This window comes from Pan troglodytes, chromosome 5 (assembly GCF_028858775.2).
Source record: "Pan troglodytes isolate AG18354 chromosome 5, NHGRI_mPanTro3-v2.0_pri, whole genome shotgun sequence".
Lineage (NCBI taxonomy): Eukaryota > Metazoa > Chordata > Mammalia > Primates > Hominidae > Pan > Pan troglodytes.
The window spans coordinates 130,856,509-130,877,681 of NC_072403.2; the positions used below are offsets into that span (position 1 = coordinate 130,856,509).

General features: G+C 35.2%; 1 protein-coding gene across 12 annotated transcripts in view; it reads right to left on the reverse strand.

Moving 5' to 3' along the window:
• Positions 1 to 568: 568 nt before the first annotated feature.
• FAM184A (family with sequence similarity 184 member A) overlaps positions 569 to 21,173 on the reverse strand; it is a 188,547-nt gene continuing 167,942 nt past the window's right edge. For 2 of the 12 annotated variants that reach the window (XM_001163920.8, XM_054686220.2), the window contains 7 exons: positions 16,662 to 16,789; positions 15,778 to 15,962; positions 15,182 to 15,328; positions 7,562 to 7,679; positions 5,403 to 5,507; positions 2,501 to 2,703; positions 569 to 923 (listed from right to left, as the gene is read on the reverse strand). In XM_001163920.8, coding sequence (XP_001163920.2) covers positions 842 to 923; positions 2,501 to 2,703; positions 5,403 to 5,507; positions 7,562 to 7,679; positions 15,182 to 15,328; positions 15,778 to 15,962; positions 16,662 to 16,789 — 968 coding nt within the window. In that variant the 3' untranslated portion in view covers positions 569 to 841. Of the gene's footprint in view, positions 924 to 1,509; positions 1,605 to 2,500; positions 2,704 to 3,052; positions 3,169 to 5,402; positions 5,508 to 7,561; positions 7,680 to 15,181; positions 15,329 to 15,777; positions 15,963 to 16,661; positions 16,790 to 21,173 lie in introns of those variants that run through there. The other 10 variants (XM_063813398.1, XM_009451907.5, XR_010158165.1 and 7 more) reach the window with 9 other exon arrangements.

The window sequence follows — 21,173 nt, forward strand, 5'->3', positions numbered from 1 at the left end:
TTCCTTGTTGTTCTCATCCACACCTGTGGATTTCTCTATCTCATACATGCCATGTTCCAAAACATCTGTAGCCCAGTCTTTCTTTTCCTGAGCTCCAAACCCCTATGTCTCACTCCCTATTAATTACATCAATTTAGAAAACTATCAAACTGGCTTTTAAGACAAATTAAAATCAAATTGACTATTTATTCTTTACCCAGTGACTTTTGGCCATAAAACATAGTATTAATTATAGATACTAACTGTACTAAAGTTCTAGATCTCAACTATCAAAACTGAAAAAAAAAAACCACCTAAAAGTCAACAGTATTTTATACACTTGAAAGTCCACAATTTACACAAGCACTTTCATTCTAGCTTTGTAAACTTAGAGAACAATTTAGTTAAAATTACACATTGTACTGGAACAAGAGTTTCTATTTCCCTATCCTGATTCTGTTATGATTACTGAAGTCAAATAATTTGATATTACATGATTATAATGCAGTAAAACTTGTTGACAAGTCTTACCTGGAATTAAAAAATATTTAAAAATTAAAGCAAACGTAGAAAAAAATAAAAAGCATCAGTTTGTTCTAACAAAATTTATTATGCAGTAATTACAAAGGTTAAAGACTCTTCCATCTCAAATAAAAATAACAGTTATAATTACACACATAATATAGTACCTTATAGAATGATTCCAATAAATATCACAGGAAATACAGTGCATTTTCAAGTTGGAGAAACAAATACTTTCTCATTCACAGTGTTTGACATAGGAAAGCCTATTTACATAACAATCTGTATAAAGTCATGCTCTTAGTAACAGTCTATACAGAGCTGTGCCAACACAATTCTTTCAGAATGTGAAGTACCGGGCAAACCACTCCTGGCGCTGGGGATCTGGAGAAGCCACTGGAGAAGCTTCACTCTGAGCAGGACTGAATTCATAAAAAGAGAGACATGTAACCCAGCATTAAGTCATTTTGCAAAATGAAGGCAAAAGCACATAAAACATCAGCATAGATTACCACAACGGGTTCCCCATGTTGTAAGTCGTGTTTTAAAGATTTGCTACTCCCTCTATACTAGAATCGGTTCTCCACTCCATGAGAGCATAAGAGTGCATCAGCAGCTCAAATGAAGTCAGTTAAGGAGGAGCCACATCACAACAATCACAAAAAACAAAAAACAACTGCAAAAATGTCACCTTCTTTGAATAAAAAATTCAGTAAGAATTGTGGGAAACAAGAGAGAATAAAATAATGGTCCTCTCTTTCAGCACCTTTTCTCTTTTAGCTGATCGTACAGATGTGTCCTTAAATATAACTAAAGTAACTACTAGTATTTTTTAGTATATGCATTTTACATTAAATTTTCATTTCATAATTCCCTATGCAAATAATCCAGGAAAGGGAGAACACTAAAAATATAATTTCCCCCGTCATTGATGTTATATAGTTTATACTTTTCTTAATTCTAACTAAAGATTCTTTGGGCTACTTAAGAAAACAAAAGAATCCCTACCGTCTTTGGGGAAAATTACAAGGCACGCAACAATGTGTAATGGAAACTCCAGTAGTCATGTTCCTTGAGCTCATGCACATGCATCTTACTGATACCTGAACATACCCATGCACAAGGGAAAATAAGCAACACAAAATATTTAGCAGGAGACAAATTCAGAGGTGTATCTGACTAATTTTCATTCTTGCTATTTTTTTTGTTAATCATTAACTATGTCACTAATCACTTAGCCTAAAAAAACCTGCCTACTTTGTAAGACTATTACTAGTGACACTGCTAAGATTTAGTAAGAATAAGAAAAAAAACATAAAGCAGCAAAAAATCAGTAATAGTAAGATGAGCATAAAACAACAGTACTTTCTGACTTTATCTAATGGCTAAATTTCTAATGAAATTTGCATTTCATTCAAAATTTGCTAATACATTTAATCAACAACTGCAAGGTAACAAAATTGGAATGGAAATTTTTAAAATTATTTATTTTTTCTAAATTTAGTTTTTGCATAAGTATATTTAAGTTCCCAGAGTTGACGTATGTTTCTATTTTGACAATAAGCATATATATATATATTTATAAATAATCTTGGTAAACAAGAAAGGGAAAAAAATAAACATATATAAAAAACAAAAACCACTTAGTAAACAAAAAATTATTTTAAAGTTCTACAATAAGGATGGATTGTTAATTTAAAAATTGGTGACAATACTAAAAATAAAGTAATTGTGCATAATATTAAAATTCTAACGATATAAATTACATTAACACCTCTTCAAGTACTTAGAAAACTGACTGATGACCAGAAATTAGAAAAAATCTTTTTAACACAGTCAAAAGGAAGTTCTCTAGAGAGGTGATAAATATACTTTGAAGAAAATATTTCATAGTAATTTTTCTTAGGTTGTTCTTAAAGTAGTGATTTCTGCAATGTAAGAAGGTAAATTTCTCAAGTTAAAAAAGAAAAGAAAAAAACATTGGTGAGACGGGTCTCACCTCAAAAATGTCTTGGGCCCTTTAGGTGGCACTGGCTGTGGAAGTGGTTTGCTGCTGTTGAACTCAGTATCGTGGACTGGAGAATTAGGAATGGGATCCAGGCGGTTAGGATGTCCATTGCCCACTCCACCAGATTCCAGAGCACTTAGATTGGGAACACTCACAAACCTGTTTGTTGGTGATTTATCATTCTTCTTCTTTTGCTGCATTAAAAATAATACATGTGAGGATAGTCCCTGCATGAGGACAAATGAGAAAATAGGAATGGTAGAAGATAGAAATTTGGCATGGGAAAATTTTGGAAGCTTTATGTTAAATTAAAATGTTAATTAACCAGTGTTACCCAAACTGTGGTCTGGGAATCCTTGGAGGTATTTTTTATCTACATGGAATCCTCAAAGACAGACATGCTACCAGGGCAGAAAGAATAAGGAAGAAACATTTAGGAGTCATTCACGAGGAATGAGAGAGAAGGTAAGAAGAGTGCCAAGGGGTAAAGAATACCCTTTTGGGAAGAAAAGGGAAAAAGGATTAGGGGAGAGAGCAAGTCTTGCAGATAGAAGGTTAAATGGATTTAGGCTAAAATTAGGAGAAGGGGTAAAGTTAAACATAATTTTAAAAGAGAGTCCATGAAATTTAGCCATCTGTCAAAGGGAGGCAGTTCTTGCCTGGAAAAAAAAAAGGAATGAGAAAATGCTTGGCAATGTAGTTTGAAACAAATTGCACATTTCTACTAAAGACCTAAAGCTGACTTAAGAGAAATAATCTGGTTTTAAATTCACTGTGACATCTATCTTTCTGAAGAGAGAAAGTTATATCTGCATAATTAAGTCTAATTTCCATATTAATTGGCAGTATCATTAATTGGCTCATATTTTTTAAACTTTAAAGGTTACAAAACAATAGTAATCAGCTGATTTTTTAATGTGTCTTTAAAATTAAGAGATAAAAAGACAAATTCCACTGCAGATTATCAAAATCTATCAGCTTGCAATTCACTAACTTTAGTCTCAAAGTATTTTATTCACATCTCTAGAATCAATGATCATCATCTTGCTATGAGAAATAAAAATTAACATGTTACTAGATATTTAGAATATTCTCATATTTTACTAATTAGATGTATACCAATTAAATTTGTAAGCTTTTTAGGGAAATAACTCGAGTTTGGGAAAAAATGCAATTAATATACAAGATGGAACTTTTATTTTTATTTATCTCATTGTCTAAACATTTTCCTCTGTCATATTCTGTGACTTGTAGAGTCTCTGATGAAAATCCTATTTTAGCATAACCAGAAAAAGAAAATAATAATAATAATACCTTCCTCAGAACTATTTGTGAAAACTAAAGTCACTATTAGGAGTCAAAAGTAGTTTGAAAGTTCTTACAAAGATGTATCTTTTGCATTTTCTTATTCTAGTCACCAGAGGGCATAATTAAACCTACTTAAGGTTTCTATTTTAAGAAATCAAAAGAATACTGGTAAAGTTCTACAGTAATCGTTTTGCAGCTAAAAAATTTAATTCCAATAAAATAAATAAATGAAAAGGAGTATTTTTAGTATATCTTTTTTTCCACAAACCTCATAATCTTGCTTTATAATTAAAATCTTATTTCACCCTAAATTATGAATTAAAAAACTAAAACTAATTATAATTATTCATTCACCAATTATTTACTCAGAGCTTTCTATCTGCCAGGCAGTATTTTAGACTCTGAGATACAGCTACATGCCACTACAGTCATTCTATTTTAGAAAACATTCAAGTTTAAAGTTTGGAACACTTTAACTTGTAAAGGAAGGATAGATTCAGTGTTCTTAATAGAGAAGTTTTACGAGCTGTGAAAGGAAAGGAAAATTTCTGGGTAAAGTCCTAATAAAAATTAGGCATGACGTGAAACTTAATAAAATCTGAATTTGAAAAACAGCTTTGGAACTATCACTTTTATTCTACTACTGATTTCTGCCATAAGATTCATAATTCCTATGAAGCCAATATATATATATGTATATATATAATCATTTATTCTTTATGACTTCCTTTATTCACAGAATAATTTGTGGTGGCTTATAGGGAATGTGATGAAATTTTGCAACTGAACAAATATTTACTGAATACCTACTATACCCAAAACATGATTGGAGCCATGGGAAGCTAGGGTACAAAGATTTATAAGACTTGGCCATGTCTATTTCAAGGCTCTTCTTTTTGTCCCAAGAGAGTAACAAATATCAAAATAAGTCATACTCAATTTTAATTAAGAATGGTCATAAAGCTGGGCAAAGTGGCATACACCTGCAATCCCATCCACTCGGGAGCTGGAAGCAGGAGGATCACTTGAGCCCAAGAGTTTGAGACCAGCCTGAGCAACACAGTGAGACCCCATCTCCAAAACAAAAACAAAAAACCAAACCAAACCAAAAAGAACGGTCAGAAGGCTGAGAGAAGTAAAGCCCTTCTCTGACGATTGGTAGGCAACAAAATACATGTCCAACCCAAGGTCCATTAAGATGTTAGGCCTTAAACCAGGAACAGCTGTTGGGTATCCAGGGCTGGAGTCTCTTTCTGGACCATAAGCAGAAGATTGTGAACAATAAGAAAACAACAAGAAATAGTCTTAAGCAGAGTCAGAAGGTTAGTTTTCTTTAGAAATATGAAAAAAAGGTAGAATCAAGTTTTATAATATTGGTAAAATATATTTAAAGGAATATGAGTAGTATTCAGTTTCATTCTTAAAATGAACATATAAATAATTCATAAGTTTTAGTGCTAGATTATTAAATAGAAGAAAACATTTTTTGGGAGCTTTATCTAACTATGCTGCTCCAAATATTTTCACCAAATTTTTAACCAACTTTTAAACCACATTCCTATTCTACAGTGTTTACGGCACATACCTTAGCCAATGGATTAATAACACCAACAGTAGGACTTGAGTTAAACACTTTGTTGAAGTTAGTTTCTCGATTGACTAATTCCAGCTGATAAAACTTATTATCCTCCTATGCAAAAGAATTATAAACATCTTTTAAATATTTTCTATGGAATATTTTAAAAACATAAATGTATAAACGCCATTTCATTTAAAATTTACTATAAAACCTGAATGAAGATTTAGATACTTTGTTTAAAGATTTCTTGACATGATTGCTGCTGTCTTAAGGAATGTTGGGGGATAAGTTTTCAACACCTTTTAAACCCTATACCCGAGCACTTGACCCTTTTCCTTCAAAAGTGGACCTAAATGTTTTATTTGGTCCCAGCTGTTTCACAGGGCTGACTATGCAGTTTGGGCAGGTTTACAACTTACATTCATGGGGCTCTGGGCATGACTGAATTGTTTCCACAGATAAGGATGAAACTATATCATTAATCTTTATTTCCATTTCTTTTTATAGGCATGTGCCACCATAGCCAGCTTTTTTTTTGTTTGTTTGTTTGTTTTTTGGTGTGGGTAGAGGTAGGGTCTCACTACATCATCCAGGTTGGACTCAAACTCCTAGCCTCAAGCAATCCTCTGGCTTCGGCCTCCCAAAGTGCTGGGATTATAAGCATGAGCCATCATATCCGGCCTCATTATTCTTCAGTACTGTAAATAGATTCGATTGCATCTAATCTGAGATATTAATCTATGATAGCAATGGTAATCAAAGAACAGGGAAAAAGTGATTGCCCACATAGAGATAAAACCTTTACCTTTGGCTTCACCAACAAGATGTTCTAATTAAGTAAGCAGAATGTGGGAAGGCCATAAGTAAATACAACAGTGTGTGGGAGAATGCAGGGCTGTGCTCTAGCAGAACTAGATTCTAGTGAAATCTAGTAGAATTCTTTATGCCTCTCTTAGTCACCACTGTCATTCAAATCACTAATCTTGACCTATGTGCCTCACAGTCCACGGAATCAGGCTGTTGTGGAAGGAGTATGGAACAACCCTTGCGTACAATCCTGGCTCTTCCCTGGTGAGCTGTGTTGCTTTCGAAAGTTGCTTTACTGTATTTGCTGTGAGGACAAAATACAATTATAACACCTCCTCAGTAAGAACTGGGAATTAATAGCTATTTATATGGAACAGAGTTTCAATACATTTACTATGCTTGCTGATTTCATGTGTGAAATATAATTTTCCATGAGTCTGCTGCTATCAGATGCAGCAATCTATAAGGCCTGTGCTCATGTTCACAATATGTAGAAAACTGGGTGGCTGGTGGATTGAAGCAGCACACACTCATCTCTCCAAAGCCTGCTCCTGGATTCTACCTGTGATCCCCAATCTGCTACCTGTTGCTTTCAGCAGGAACTTCTAGTCTCAGACAACAAGCTGCCTCTCCTAAATGCAAACAGAGATGCATTAAGGAAAAAGGACTTCAGAAATACATGTTGCTCTTATGCTCTTTTTGCATGCTAAAGTCAAAAGTCTTCAGCTGAAGATATGAATGGTTAAAGAGTATATTCATTGTTAAATCCGTATTTTCTTAGCTGATAAACTTCAGAGCCATTAAGAACCCAGTGTTACTGACTTTCCAAGAGAGAACCTCAGTGTTACTGACCTTCCAAGAGAAAGCATGCAACTTTTCTGTGGCTAGATTATGGAACATTTTTTTTCTATAGAGTAAAAATTTTGGATTAGTGTTTGCTAGGACACATTTTAGGAAATCAATATGCTCAACTTGTTAGTGTAGAATACAGGCTAATGCATGAATGTGCTGGCTTTTCTTTGCTAGCCAATCCTAATACTACATGTGCAACACACATACATACACACACTTCAGTGGTATATTGTATACTGGCAGTGACATATTATTAAACATTCAATATGTATCAAAAAGACTTTCTTTTAAAAAAAATGAAAGACGTACAATTCCCTTACCCTAATGCCAAATTTAAATTTTAAAAATTACTTTATTCATAAACATTTCAATGAACTTTCAATCACAGTGCACATGTTCTGTGTTTTCTATTTTCACTTAGCATTACTTAAAAAGATTGTCCCATATTTTCCCAATCAATATCTATTGATTACTAACATGGTTAGACTAAAACCAAAATATCTTACAATTAGTTTCTTTATGATCTGGTCTCTTTCTGTAAGCATGGCTTTTAATTCTGTAATCATCTGTATGTCTTCTGGTTTTGATTCTCTCATTAGATATTTTTCTTCCATTTCTTCTAATCTGAAAACAAGAAAGACTTTAGCTCATTGATATCACTCAGATACATTCTTCTGTAATACCTACATTAAAAAAATTAGTCTAGTTGAACACACACAAAAATCTGAAACAAAACTTCTTTTTTCCTTAAAACTTTTAAGCATAATGACATGACTGCTTCAAGAGCAGTAGTTGCATTAAAGGAGTTAAAGGGGTAGATGGTACTATGAAAGGCTTTGCAGGTTACTTCTGAAGAAGTCACTCATTTTAAGTCATTCCAGAGTATTTGGAGAAAAGGTGAGGAGTATCTGGAGATAAGCTCTGCAGAAGAAATTATATGTTGAATGATACTAACCTGACAAATAACAGGTTTGATACTAGAAAGGCAGGCTTACTATTACAAGTGCTTATCACAATACAATATTGTGTGATAACACAAGGCTTGGTAACATATAAAAAGGACAAGAAACAAATACAGACGAAAGCAAAACAAAGGACACACATGTATGACATCATTTTTTCCTGGTTTATAGAAAAGAAAGTTTAAAAATTCTATATTATCAGCCAATACATACAAACTGAAAAAAAGTTTCATCAGGTAAGAGAATAATTATGTTCCCTTCTAAGCCTATTCTGTCCTGAATGATATGAGGTGGTAATAGGCCTGAATGCCTTGAACGTTAAAATATAGGCCACTTTTTATAAGCAGGTGACACATCCTGCTGAGTCTAAGAATATAGGATGGGGCAGACTGAAGAGAATACAAATGGAAACTGCTGGCTTAGTTTCAGAAAAAGCACTTTCAATTTTAGAAAATGCAAATAATTAGAACAATTTTAAAAATCTTGTTTTCAGGATATAAAGGATAGAACTTAAAATTTCAATAACATTATTCAATAAAATTATGGTTAATAAAGATTTTTAGAAAAAATTATTCACTCATGAATACTGAGTAACTTGTAGATGATCTATCTTCCAGAAATCAGTTATACATTCCTATTCCCACCCAAAACCCTAGAGAGGTACCTGAATCTCAGTGTATTTGAGTACCATAAAATCCCTCCAAAAACTCAGCCTAAGCTAAAGATTTGGAGATAACATATTAGGCTCTCTATCCAGTCCCCTGGCTAAAGTTCTCAATTAGGGTGTTGGGAGGTATGAAGGTGATGAGGAAGTGAGGAAGTGATTGTCTCAGGATCAGCTAGGACTTCATCAGATCAGTGCGAGGTAAGTTGTACAACAGGGGTGTCCAATCTTTTGGTTTCCCTGGGCCACATTTAAAGAATTGTCTTCGGGCACACATAAAATACACTAACACTAATGATAGCTGATGAGCTTAAAAAAAAAACTCAATAAAAAAATCTTATCATGCTTTAAGAAAGTTTACGAATTTGTGTTGGGCCGCATTCAAAGCTGTCCTGGGCTGCATATGGCCTGCAGGCCGTGGGTTGAACAACCTTGCTGTACAATGTGTTAAGTTCCACTATCTTTAACTTTTGTTCTTTTGTGACAATAGAGACCAAGTGAAAAATAATGTGATTTGTTAACTCAAATAAAGTGACCTTGCATTTTATCCCAATATGGCAGAGTTAACTCTTAAAGTATTTTATGGGCAAACATTAAGAGTCGAGAAATACTAAACTAGTAAAAGAAACAGCAATTTGGGTTTTATGTTGGAGAAACCACAAGAGGTCACTGGAGCACTTTCTTTTATCATTAAAAGCAAAGTACAAGATTTATGAACTGCTTCCCACAGCTGAGCAAGAATACTTGGTATAAATGGTAGCTAAACAACTAAATTTAAAGCCTTATTTAAAACTATTATTTCTATCTTTTTGTTAATTGAGAAGTTAAGGTAAAGTGAATCTAAAGCAATCAGTTACAATCTCTGAACCACTTTTTTTTGCATAATAAAGGTCTATCCCTGAATCCAAATTGCAGTGTTTTTATTTAGCTTAAACATCCTTTGCCTACAGAATTATTATCAGTTAATCTTCTCTATAAAATATCTGATATAGTTTGGCTGTGTCTCACCCAAATCTCATCTTGAATTGTAGTCCCCACAATCCCCATGTGTCATGGGAGAAACCTGGTGGGAAGTAATTGAATCATGGGGGCAGTTATCCCCATGCTATTCTCATGACAGTAACTTCTCAAAAGATCTGATGGTTTTATAAGGGAAAATCATTTCCCCCTTTGCTTGGCCCTTCTTCTTCCTGTCACCATGTGAATAAGGATGTGTTTACTTCCCCTTCCGCCATGATTGTAAGTTTCCTGAGGCCTCTCCAGCCATGCTGAACTGTGAGTCAATTAAACCTCTTTCCTTTATAAATTACCCAGTCTCAGGCATGACTTTATTAGCAGCGTGAGAACGGACTAATACAATAGTTTTACATCATCAAAAATGTTTAATAAGAAAAACACCTGGATATTAAATAGGAAAATATAATTGATTAAATAGAAAAAACATAATCCATATAAACACAAACAGGAAAGCATTAAAGGAGAGAACAAGTAAGTAATATGATATAGATTTAACTTGCAAATATATTTCATTAATTACTAGTCTTTCAAAATTTTTACAGAAAGAAAACTTGGTACTATTCCGATATCCATTTCAAGCCAAGACTAGTCAATATTTTTCTTTTCTTCAGTTGCCGCAGGCAGCTCTCATAACCAGCACTGCTTCTAAAATTTAGTCCAGGTGTGAACAACTGGTGATACAGTTTTGTTTTGTTTTTTAATTATACTTTAAGCTCTGGGATACATGTGCAGAACATGCAGGTTTGTTACACAGGTATACATGGGTTTGCTGCACCCATCAACCCATCATCTACATTAGGTATTTCTCCTAATGCTATCCCTCCCCCTGCCCCCCACCCCCTGACAGGCCCTGGTGTGTGATGTTCCCCTCCCTGGGCCCACATGTTCTCCTTGTTAAACTCCCACTTATGAGTGAGAACATGTGGAGTTTGGTTTTGTTCCTGGATACACAGTTGTTTTTAAGTTTGTTCTTTAATCTTTCTAATCACAAGAAAAAAAAATTGGGTGTGTGTGTGTATGTATATATATATATATATATATATATATATTTTTTTTTTTTTTTTTTTTTTTTTTTTTTTGAGATGGAGTTTTGCTCTGTCACCCAGGCTGGAGTGCAATGGCACAATCTCAGTTACCTGCAACCTCCACCTCCCGGGTCCAGGCGATTCTGCCTCAGTCTCCTGAGTAGCTGGGATTACAAGTGTCTGCCACCACACTCGGCTAATTTTTGTATTTTTAGTAGAGACGGGGTTTTACCATGTTGGTCAGGCTGGTCTCAAACTCCTGACCTCAGGTGATCCACCTGCCTCGGCCTCCCAGAAGTGCTGGGATTACAGGCATGAGCCACTGTGCCCAGCCGGGTCTATGTATCTTAAATTGCCTTCATAACTTATGTTCATTACTCTATTTCACAACACTCAGGCAGGACTTCAGCATAAATGCTAGCTAGAATCTAATAACATTGTTTTATTTTCACAAAATTTACATTCATATAATTATAGCTTAGCTTTTATTTAGAATAAAGGATAAAATTTTTCAGTAGTGATAAATGTTCTACTGTAGTGATATCAAGTTTTCCTATTAAATATTTAAGTTAAAATAAGTCAATTAAAAATATTAAGAAAATAATATACGTAGCCAGAAATGACCCAATTCCCAAGGATGTATATAAATGATTAAAGCCTGGGAAATGCCGCCTTGAGAATACCACACAAGTGTAGCCTTTTACTCAAATTTTACAGATTTCCATTAAAAGTAATAGAAGAGAGAAGAGAAAGGGGGAAAAAAGGAGAAAGGAGAAGTAGAACATATAAAATTACTAATTAGGGCCACTGATGGATTCTCACCAGGCATGCATGCCCTGCTTTCTTTGGCTCTGACAATATACAGGTCAATGTCTGTGATTCATGGACAACAGGCCTAAATTACAAATGCCTAAAAAGCTGTATACAAAGTTTCCAAGTTATAGTCTTGTTAAGAAAAAGAAAAGGATAAAAAAATAAAATCAGTGAATTTTAGAACCAAAAATGGTATACTATTGTTTCATAACCAAACAATAGTATATTATGCACACATATATCCTATAACTTTGATTTTATAAAGATGAAAAAACTCTATTATATCATCATTTTCTAAACTCTTAAATAAAGGAAATATAGCAATTGAAGCACTTTAACGCTGAACCTTTCTTTTCCCATAAATTACGCAGACTCTGATTTGTGACAAGACTACTTCCGTACCTCACAAAGCTTACAACCATACCTGAATGGTAAATTAAAAATCAAATGACAACAAAAGCAAAAGTTATTTGAGTATTATAGATGAAAGGACTCAAAACTTAAAAAAAATTTAGTAATTCAGGTATGGCGGAGTGCTTCTTTTCAATTGGGGATTACTGATCTATTTAAAATCTAAGTATAGAAACTCAACATTTCTCTCAAGAAGAAATCATCTTTTGTGAAATAAACCTAAACAATCAATAATCTCAGAACCATCTTTTTGCATATTAAAAATCGGCCATGACCTCAAGTTGTAGAGAATGTTTTCATTTAGCTTAAACTTTCTTTACTTACAGAGTAAATCATTCAGATAAAAAAAAAATCAAACAGCCCATTCTCTCATTTGTTTCTAAAAGAAACCAGAATCAGGACATTTTTATTAGATATAAAGTTTTTACTACTATATCACTGAAAAATAAAATTTCTATAGAACTCTCTGAAAAATCTAAAACTTTAACTTCCAGCACCAAAGCGGATTTGTAATAATCATCATCCATAAGCAATATAGAACTCATCACCATTTCTACAATACTTACAGACTTAGAGGGTATTTCCCATCCTTTACATGTGTTGCCCCACCCTTCTCTCTCCAGGAAGGGAGTTCAACAGGATTTGGGGCAGGAGCAGAAGCAAGAAGCTGCCTCTGCCCCCAAGCTTCCTCAGTGGCAGGCTGTGGCCTGTCAGGCTGCACCATGTCCCTTCAGCCCCCAGCACCACTGCCTTCCAGGAATCCACAGGACTCTTCTGATTTCAAAGTTTTAAAGCCAGGGTGCAGCTGATTAGGAACTTCGATAGAATCCCCTAGTCCTTGGGAACAGTTCAGATACTGTTTCCCACAGCTCCATAAGTTGGAACCAACTCTCCCTGCTCACTACCTGTCTAAATCCAAACCATTCAGCAGATCCAAGCAGGCTGCATTTAAGGATATGGAACAGAAACAACCAATTGTCTAAAACTATGTTTTCCAACATTGTAGCCATTAGTCTGCATATGGCTATTTACATTTAAATTAATTAAAATTAAATGAAATTTAAAAATTCAGCTCCTCAGTTATGCTAACCACCGTTCAAGCATTCAAGAGCCATTTTTAGCTAGAAGCTACTAACCTGGACAAAGCAGATACAAAACATTTTCATTATCACAGACAATCTATTGGACAGTGTTGGTCAAATATAAATTTGGTGTGTGTTTGTTTTTAACTAAAGGAGTAAACACCTAAAGCTAGGGGGTAATTACCTGGTGGCAGTAGGTTTCTGGTGAAAAAAGAAACGTAATTGGTTAGCATGGACCCAAGTGGAAGCATTAAAATGAAAGGAGAGTCTAGAAAAGCAGGTAGTTTACTTAAAAGCAAATACTAATTCTTTGATTATTAAAAATGATCATAAAATCAAAAACTAAGTTATTTGCTACCTACTGAAGATTCATAATGTGCAAAACCATATGCAACAGAATAAAGGAAAAACAAGGACACAACCTTTACTCTTTGTAAATTAACATTCCTAAGGAGACAGGACACACAGACAGACTGACGTTATTCTTTCTGTGACTATGTTTTTTCAGAGCATGAAGTGGGGGATGCCAAGATTTCAGTCTCTGTCTGAGGAATACCACTGAGGCCAGGAAAAAGGACAGCCAAGGAATTGAGGTCTATTGTAAATCATTTCTGCAAAAGTATGGGGTTATGAGCTGTTATACAAGGCAGATACCTGAGCTCATACTTGGCCCAAAAGGATTTAAAAATCACCTCTAATAACAGCAAACACCAAACTCAGAGTGACCAGGGAAGTAACACAAGTTTCCTCACCATTTCAAAGGCAACTTCAAAAAGTGGTAAATATGATGGAGAAAGAATCATAAAATTCATTCATGACACATTCACTGAGTGCTTAACTAATGTAACGATTCTGAATATGCCCATCAGAAAGAGCACCTCATCTCACAGCATACTCAAGTAAATAACAACTGGGGACCTGTTTTCTGCTGTGGCTTAAGTGAATACGTGTGTGTGCATGTGTGCGTCTGTATGTGTGTGTTGTGGTGTTGCCTATGTATGTAACAATCTTTACCGAGAGATTGAATTGGTCACATAAATCAAATAAAAGAAGATAATTTTTAGATTTGAGGACAATACTTAAAACGGCAACAACACAGGAGGTTATTCTAGACTGTAGAGGACAACACAGGAAACCCAAGAAGGTCCACTAGGCTGATAAAAAGACAGTAGACGGAATAAGAAATAAGGGTTGCTGTTGGATGATGTAGAATAAGGCACATTGGAGCTGTTAAGTTTACATTTGACTTTGACATGAAGGATAATGGGATTAGTCACTAATTGTGACTTTACTGAAGTATGTGGATATATATATATTTGATTGGAAGAGGAGAGACTAAAGGTGAATAAACTACTAGCAGCAGCTTAGAGTAGATTAATTCTGAAATAACTTATGTTGGACCAGGGTTTAGGCCACAGAGATGGACTGAGTACAAACTGCATTAGCTACATCAGTTTACAAGCATCTAGGAAAGGAAGGGTTATTAAATGTTTCCAAAGAACATTAAATAAGAATTAGAAACTTTGGTTTTAACAATACTGTAGTTACTATGTATGAGCGGTAACTTTATTTGTAATGTTTTCCCCTTTATTGATTTTTAAAATCATAAGACAATTAGATGCTTCTTGTAGGAATTTAAACAATATGTAAGTGGAGTATATAAAATAAAAAGAAAGAATTGCTCTTTCTCATCTCCAGTACCTCCTAATCCATTCTCTTGAGGGAACCATTACCATTAACATTTGGTATTTGTTAAGATATTTTGATATTTTGGTAAAATATACATTATTAGTGTGTATATAGGATCATAGTATTCCTATTGTTCACTATATATTCTTTTTACTTAACATTATATATAGCCATATTTTCAGTTTTCACCATGGCATGATAGTTCATGATCCTAAGGAACATTCTTTAGATTACTGTTCTAGCAGAACTGGTGCAGTCTTAGTTGATAAAACATCATCATTCAACTGCCTCATCCTAATTAAAGAACATATAGCACTGCAATTACCATCTGTAACACAGCACTAAAATTTTCTTTTTAAAGTATCCTTTTTATTAGAGTCAAAATAACAGCTAATCTGAGGTTAAACACAGTGCTCCTAAATTTATTATCCACATATGAATTTTCTTATATAATATGACTTACGACACTTGTAAAGCGGCATTTATTTCCTTGAGTAGCTCGTTAGTCTTATTAAAATCTGCCCGCATGATATTTTTCTCTCTGAGGTGGTCTGCTGTCATGACATCCAACTCTTTTTCAAGTCTCTTGTTTAAATCTTGTTCATGCAACCTGTTTGATTTATTTTTAGTTAAGAAAATGTTATTCTGAAGTCAAGCTTTCAAAACTTTCTATTATTCTACCAGATTTGAAATGGTTTTTGGTATAATATATGGAAAATTTATGTAAACAGCCTAAATTAAGCTACTTACTTTCTGCTATAAGCTTCTGGCTTTGTTAAAGTTGTCTCCTTTAATGCTTTTTCAAATAACATTTTAAAAAGAATTCAGTTAATTATATACAATTTCCAAAGTGAATGAATACATGCTACATCATTCAAGATATAAACATTTCATCTGTGTTCTAGATTATAACATAGTCATCAAATAAAGTAAAAAGAGGTCTTCAATATTTTACTAGAGAGCCAGTCTAGTCACAAAAATAGCATAGATTACTAAATATCAGCACAACAGTTTTTCAGATGACACTGCATATTCCTTCTGTTGTACTTAATGGCATACCTTATCTGTTGGTTAGATTCACTTCGTATTCTGAGAATTTCTTTCCCCTTAAATTCCAGTTCTTTGGTTAGGGCACTTATATTCTCATGAAGGTGCTGAACCTCCTTATCCAATTCAGAGATGTGATGCTCTCTGTGTCTTAATTCCTCTTGTAGATCTGTAATTCTACATATGTGCTCCTTACTCTGTTAAAAAAAAAGTCATTTTTAGAAGTTTTCTACATATTTGATTTCTGTGTTTATCTGCGGGAAAGAAAATGACACACTGGAATGTCAAATGTAATCATTCTGACATTGCTTCTTCAAAAGCAAACTGCTGAAATGAGAAAACCTCAAGGCCTCTTCTCTTTCCACACATATAGTGTGTATATGGATATAGCTTCAATAATGTCAGATGACAAAGAACCCAAAAGGTCAAAGGACATCTCTCTCATTTTACAGATGAGGAAACCAATACCCAAAGATGATTTATAATCAGTGGATTAGTTGAGATTAGAACACAGTGCTCTTACATTCTCAGTAAGTTTTACATGATTTTGAAGAATAATTGTGGCACCACTGCCTATAATCTAAAGAGAAAGCGCATCTAAGGAGGCCCTCCTAAAACACACACATCACATGGCTTACAAAGCAGACTTAGTTTAGTGCTGCTCTAGCAGTTATCTGACAGTTAAGCTCCCTTCTGTGATTGTGCCACTCCACTCCAGCCTCAGTGACAAAGCGAGACCCTGTCTCAAATAAATAACTGAATCAAATAAAGCTCAATATAAATAGAATGTGATAACTAGTGAAAATAAGTTATTACAAAATAATTTTCAGAAAATTATGAACATTCAATCTATTCAAATTTAAGAAATCATCAGAGTACAGAATACTCTTACTTACCTGTCTTCTGCTGATGTCTATGCTTCTCTCTAATTCCATTTTAGCAGCTGCCAATTCTTGATGATGATTATGCCGTAACAAATCAATTGCAGCTGCATGTTGGTGGTTGAGTTCTGAGCGCAAGGAAGCTGGAATTGCAAGGCAAAAATACATTTGGCACATTTAAAAAATATTATCAATACTTTAGATAAAAATTATAGAAGTAAAAAATATTATTTCAAAAATTAGAACACTTGTGTATGTCCATTAAATTAATAGATTATAAACTATGACAAATTTAAATATTACAGACTACAATATACTATCATGAATTTAAAGTTAATGTAGCTTTGATGAGGATATAAAATATTTCAAATGTTTAAGCGGATCAAGGTATTTTTATACATGCTTTCAGTATGCAGGTAAAGTGCTAATGGAGATGAAGTATTTTTAATTCGTCTCTTTCACTATTAGGATAATAAAATTTGGTCAAGCACGGGGGCTCATGCCTATAATCCCAGCACTTTGGGAGGCTGAGGTGGGTGGATCACCTGAGGTCAGGAGTTCGAGACCAGCCTGATCAACATGGTGAAACCCCGTCTCTACTAAAAATACAAAAAATCAGCCAGGCATGGTGGTAGGTTCCTGTAATCTTAGCTACTCAGAAGACTGACACAGGAGAATTGCGTGAACCTGGGAGGCAGAGGTTGCAATGAGCTGAGATCACGCCATTGCACTCCAGCCTGGGCAACACAGTGAGACTCCATCTCAAAAAAAAAAAAAGAATGAAATTTTAGAGTTTAATGGTACCATAACAAATATTTAGGAGGCAACTTCTCACCCAAATAAGAATTCTTCAAAAATATCCCTAAAGGAGCCTGGCTGGTCAATGTTCTCAGTGATCTGAAGGTCATCACCTTCATTTGAGTTTGGGTTTATTTCATACCGTCCATAAACATTTATTGAATGTCAGGCACTATTCTAAGGGGAAATGAAATATGACAGTATCTCTATAACTGCACAGGGTTGAGGGGAAGGCATTATGCCAGAAAACTAAGTAGGATATCAGAGGTGACTATTAGGTATGATAAAAGCACAGTAGTGCAAGAACCCAAATTTTCTAGGACGGGGAAACTGGGGAAGGGAATTGTCACAGCAACTGTCTGAAAGACTGAGTAGGAGTTCTCCAAGTAGAGAAGGAAAAAGCATTCAGGAAGAAGGGGTACTATATGTAAAAGCAGAAAGAACCTGGTCTGTCTGGCAAACTATAGGAGGGTTGGCATGGCAGGAGGCCACAGTGCACATGGTCATACTGTAAAGAAAATGGAACCTAGTGGGAGAAAGTTTTAGTACAAAATGCTTTTTATTTTAACCTAAGGCTCATAGTTCTCAAACTGGGATATGTGTGGTGGCATGTGTGAAGAAACTTGATCATCTTCTGAAACATGAATTTTACTAGAAGATTTTTGGAAAATCCATTAATTACATATTATATAAACAAAGATTTAAGTGAGTAAAATACACATTTATCAATTTTAAAGTGAAAACATGAGACTTCAAAGACAAGCTGTGCTTGTAGCTAGCCAATTCAGGCTCCTCTTGAGACTGCCATGTAAAGCATAAGTTGTTTCCCCTGGTGTTAAGGCCTTTTTCAGTGGGAAACCTTGACACGCACTAAGGTAGGACATGAGGAATCAATGAAGGATTTGAAGTGGGTTGTCATATGGTGAGATTTGAGCATTACAAAGTTTACCCTGACTGGAGTCTACAGAATGTACTGCAGGAAAGGAGATCTGCAAGGTTATGGCAATAATCCAGGTGAGAAATGATACAACCAAAACCTAAGTATGGCAGAGGACTAAAGAAGAGGAAACAAATAGAAGAAATGTTTAAGAGGAGGGAGTAACAGATAGGACGTGGCAGTGAAAGAAAAAAAGTCAGCCGGGTACGGTGGCTCACACCTGTAATCCTAGCACTTTGGGAGGATGAGGCAGGTGGATCACCTGAGGTCAGGAGTTCAAGAGCAGCCTGATCAACATGGTGAAACCCCAGTTCTACTAAAAATACAAAAATTATCCAGGCGTGGTGGCGGGCTCCTGTAATCCCAGCTAGTTGGGAGACTGAGGCAGGAGAACTGCTTGAACCTGGGAGGCAGAGGTTGCAGTGAGCTGAGATGGCATCACTGTATTCCTGCACAGAGCGAGACTCCGTCTCAGAAAAAAAAAAAGAAAAAAGAAAAAAAGTCGATTGTGACTCCCATTTTCTTGGTTTTGGCAAGTGTGTAAACAGTGATACCATTAATTAGAGTAGGAGGTACAGGAATATAAACACATTTTGGACTATGGGAGACAGTGAGTTCATATTTTTAAATGTTTAGTATAAGTTAGAATATCTGTCTAACAATGCGTAAGAAATAGAAACCTAAGGTACAAGAAGAGAGGTGTAGTCTAGAAATGATTATGTGGAATCACCAGCACATAGATGGTGGTTGCAACCATGGATGTGGATGCAATAAACCAAGAAAAGGCTGAAAACTAAAAAAGAGACCAGAAGGCTGGGGGCTTACTGTGGTTTAATATGATTTCTCCCCTCTGAAACACATGTTGAAATTTGATTGTCATTGTGGCACTGTTGGGAGGTGGGGCCTTCAGGAGGTGATTAGGTCATTAGGAGGGATTAATGGCTTTCTTGCAGGAATGGTTAGCAAGCATAGGAAATCCACCCCTTTTTTTCTAGTGCTCAGGCCCTCTCCCTGCTTCCACTTTTCCACCAAGCTAGGAAGCAGCACAGGGCCCTCACCAGATGTGGCCAGCCACCTGATCATAGACTTCTCAGCCTCCAGAATCATGAGCCAAGTAAACCTCTTTCCTTTATAAATTAGCCAGTCTGTGGTATTCTGCTATAGCAACAGAAAACAAACCAAGATAGAGCTGAATCCTGGGAAATACTAATTATTTGATGGATGCATGTGGAAACGGGACAGTATATGAGATGAAGGAGTAGAGGTCGGAAAAGTAGGAATATAGTAAGTATAGTATATTATTATGAAAACCAAGGAAAAAATACTCAAGAAGGTTTTGGTCAAAGGGCTCAAATGTTGAAGATAGGGCAAATAAGATGAAAGCTAGTAAGTGGGAATACTTTGGATTTGGAAGTTCAAAGCTCAGTGGTGATCTCAGGGAGAGTAGTTTCAATGAAATAAATGATGGGGACAAAATGTAGAATTGAAGGATCCCAACAAAGGACTAGTATCTACAATATATAAACAACTCTTAAAATGCAACAGTAAAATATAAACCATCCAATTAGAAAAGAAGATATACAAATGGCAAATAAGCACATGAAAAATGTTCAATATCATGAGTCACTAGGAAAATGCAAATTAAAACCAGAATGAGTTATCACACATTCCTATCAGAAAGGATGAAATAAAATGACAACATCAAATGTTGGTGAGGATGTGAGCAAAATTTATATGATGCTAGTAGGGATGGAAAATGGTACAATCACTCTAGAAAATGTTTGGCAGTTTGTTACAAAACTACATATGCAGCTGCCATATGACCCAGCAACCGCACTCCTGGGCACTTATCCCAGAGAAATGAAACTTATGTTTATATGAAATTTGTACGTGAATGTTTATAGCAGCTTTATTTGTAACAGCTAAGAACTAAAAGCTCAGGTGATCTTTAACGGGCAAAGGACAACAAACTACGGTGGATCAAAACCATTGAATACTACTTGGCAATAAAAAGAAACAAACTGTTGATACACACAATAACCTAGGTGACTTCAGATAATTATGCCGAGTGAAAAAAGGCCAACCTCTACATGTTAAATATTGTTGGGTGTGGTGGTTCACACCTGTAATCCCAGCACTTTGGGAGGCCGAGACCCGTAGATCACTTGAGGCCTGGAGTTTGAGACCAGCTTGGGCAACATGGTGAAACCCTGCCTACAAAAATTACAAAAATTAGCTGGGTGTGGCAGCACACACTTATAGTCCCAGCTACTTAGGAGGCTGAGGCAGGAGGATTGCTTGAACCCGGGAGGCAGAGGTTGCAGTGAGCTGATAGCACACCACTGCATTCTTAACCTGGGCAACAGAGTGAGACCCTATCCCTTCTCCCCAAAAAGGTTAAATATTGTATGATTTCATTTATAAAATTAGAGCATTCTTAACCTGACAAAATTATAGAAATGAACAGGGTAATGGTTGCCAGGTGTTATAGGAGGGGAGGACTGGGAATATAGGTGTGGCAATAAATGAACAACATGAGTCATCTTCATGGTAATGGGAATGTTCTGAATCTTGACAGAATCTTCATCATTGTACTGGTTGTGATACTGTACCATAGTTCTGCAAGATGTTACCATTGGAGGAACTAGTTAAAGAGATCTCTGTAGTATTTCTTAAAACTGCATGTGAATCTACAATTATTTCAAAATAAAAGTTTTTTTAAAAACCCAAAACTCTTTTTGTCAACAAAGACATATTTTATTTATTTATTTATTTTTTGAGACGGAGTTTTG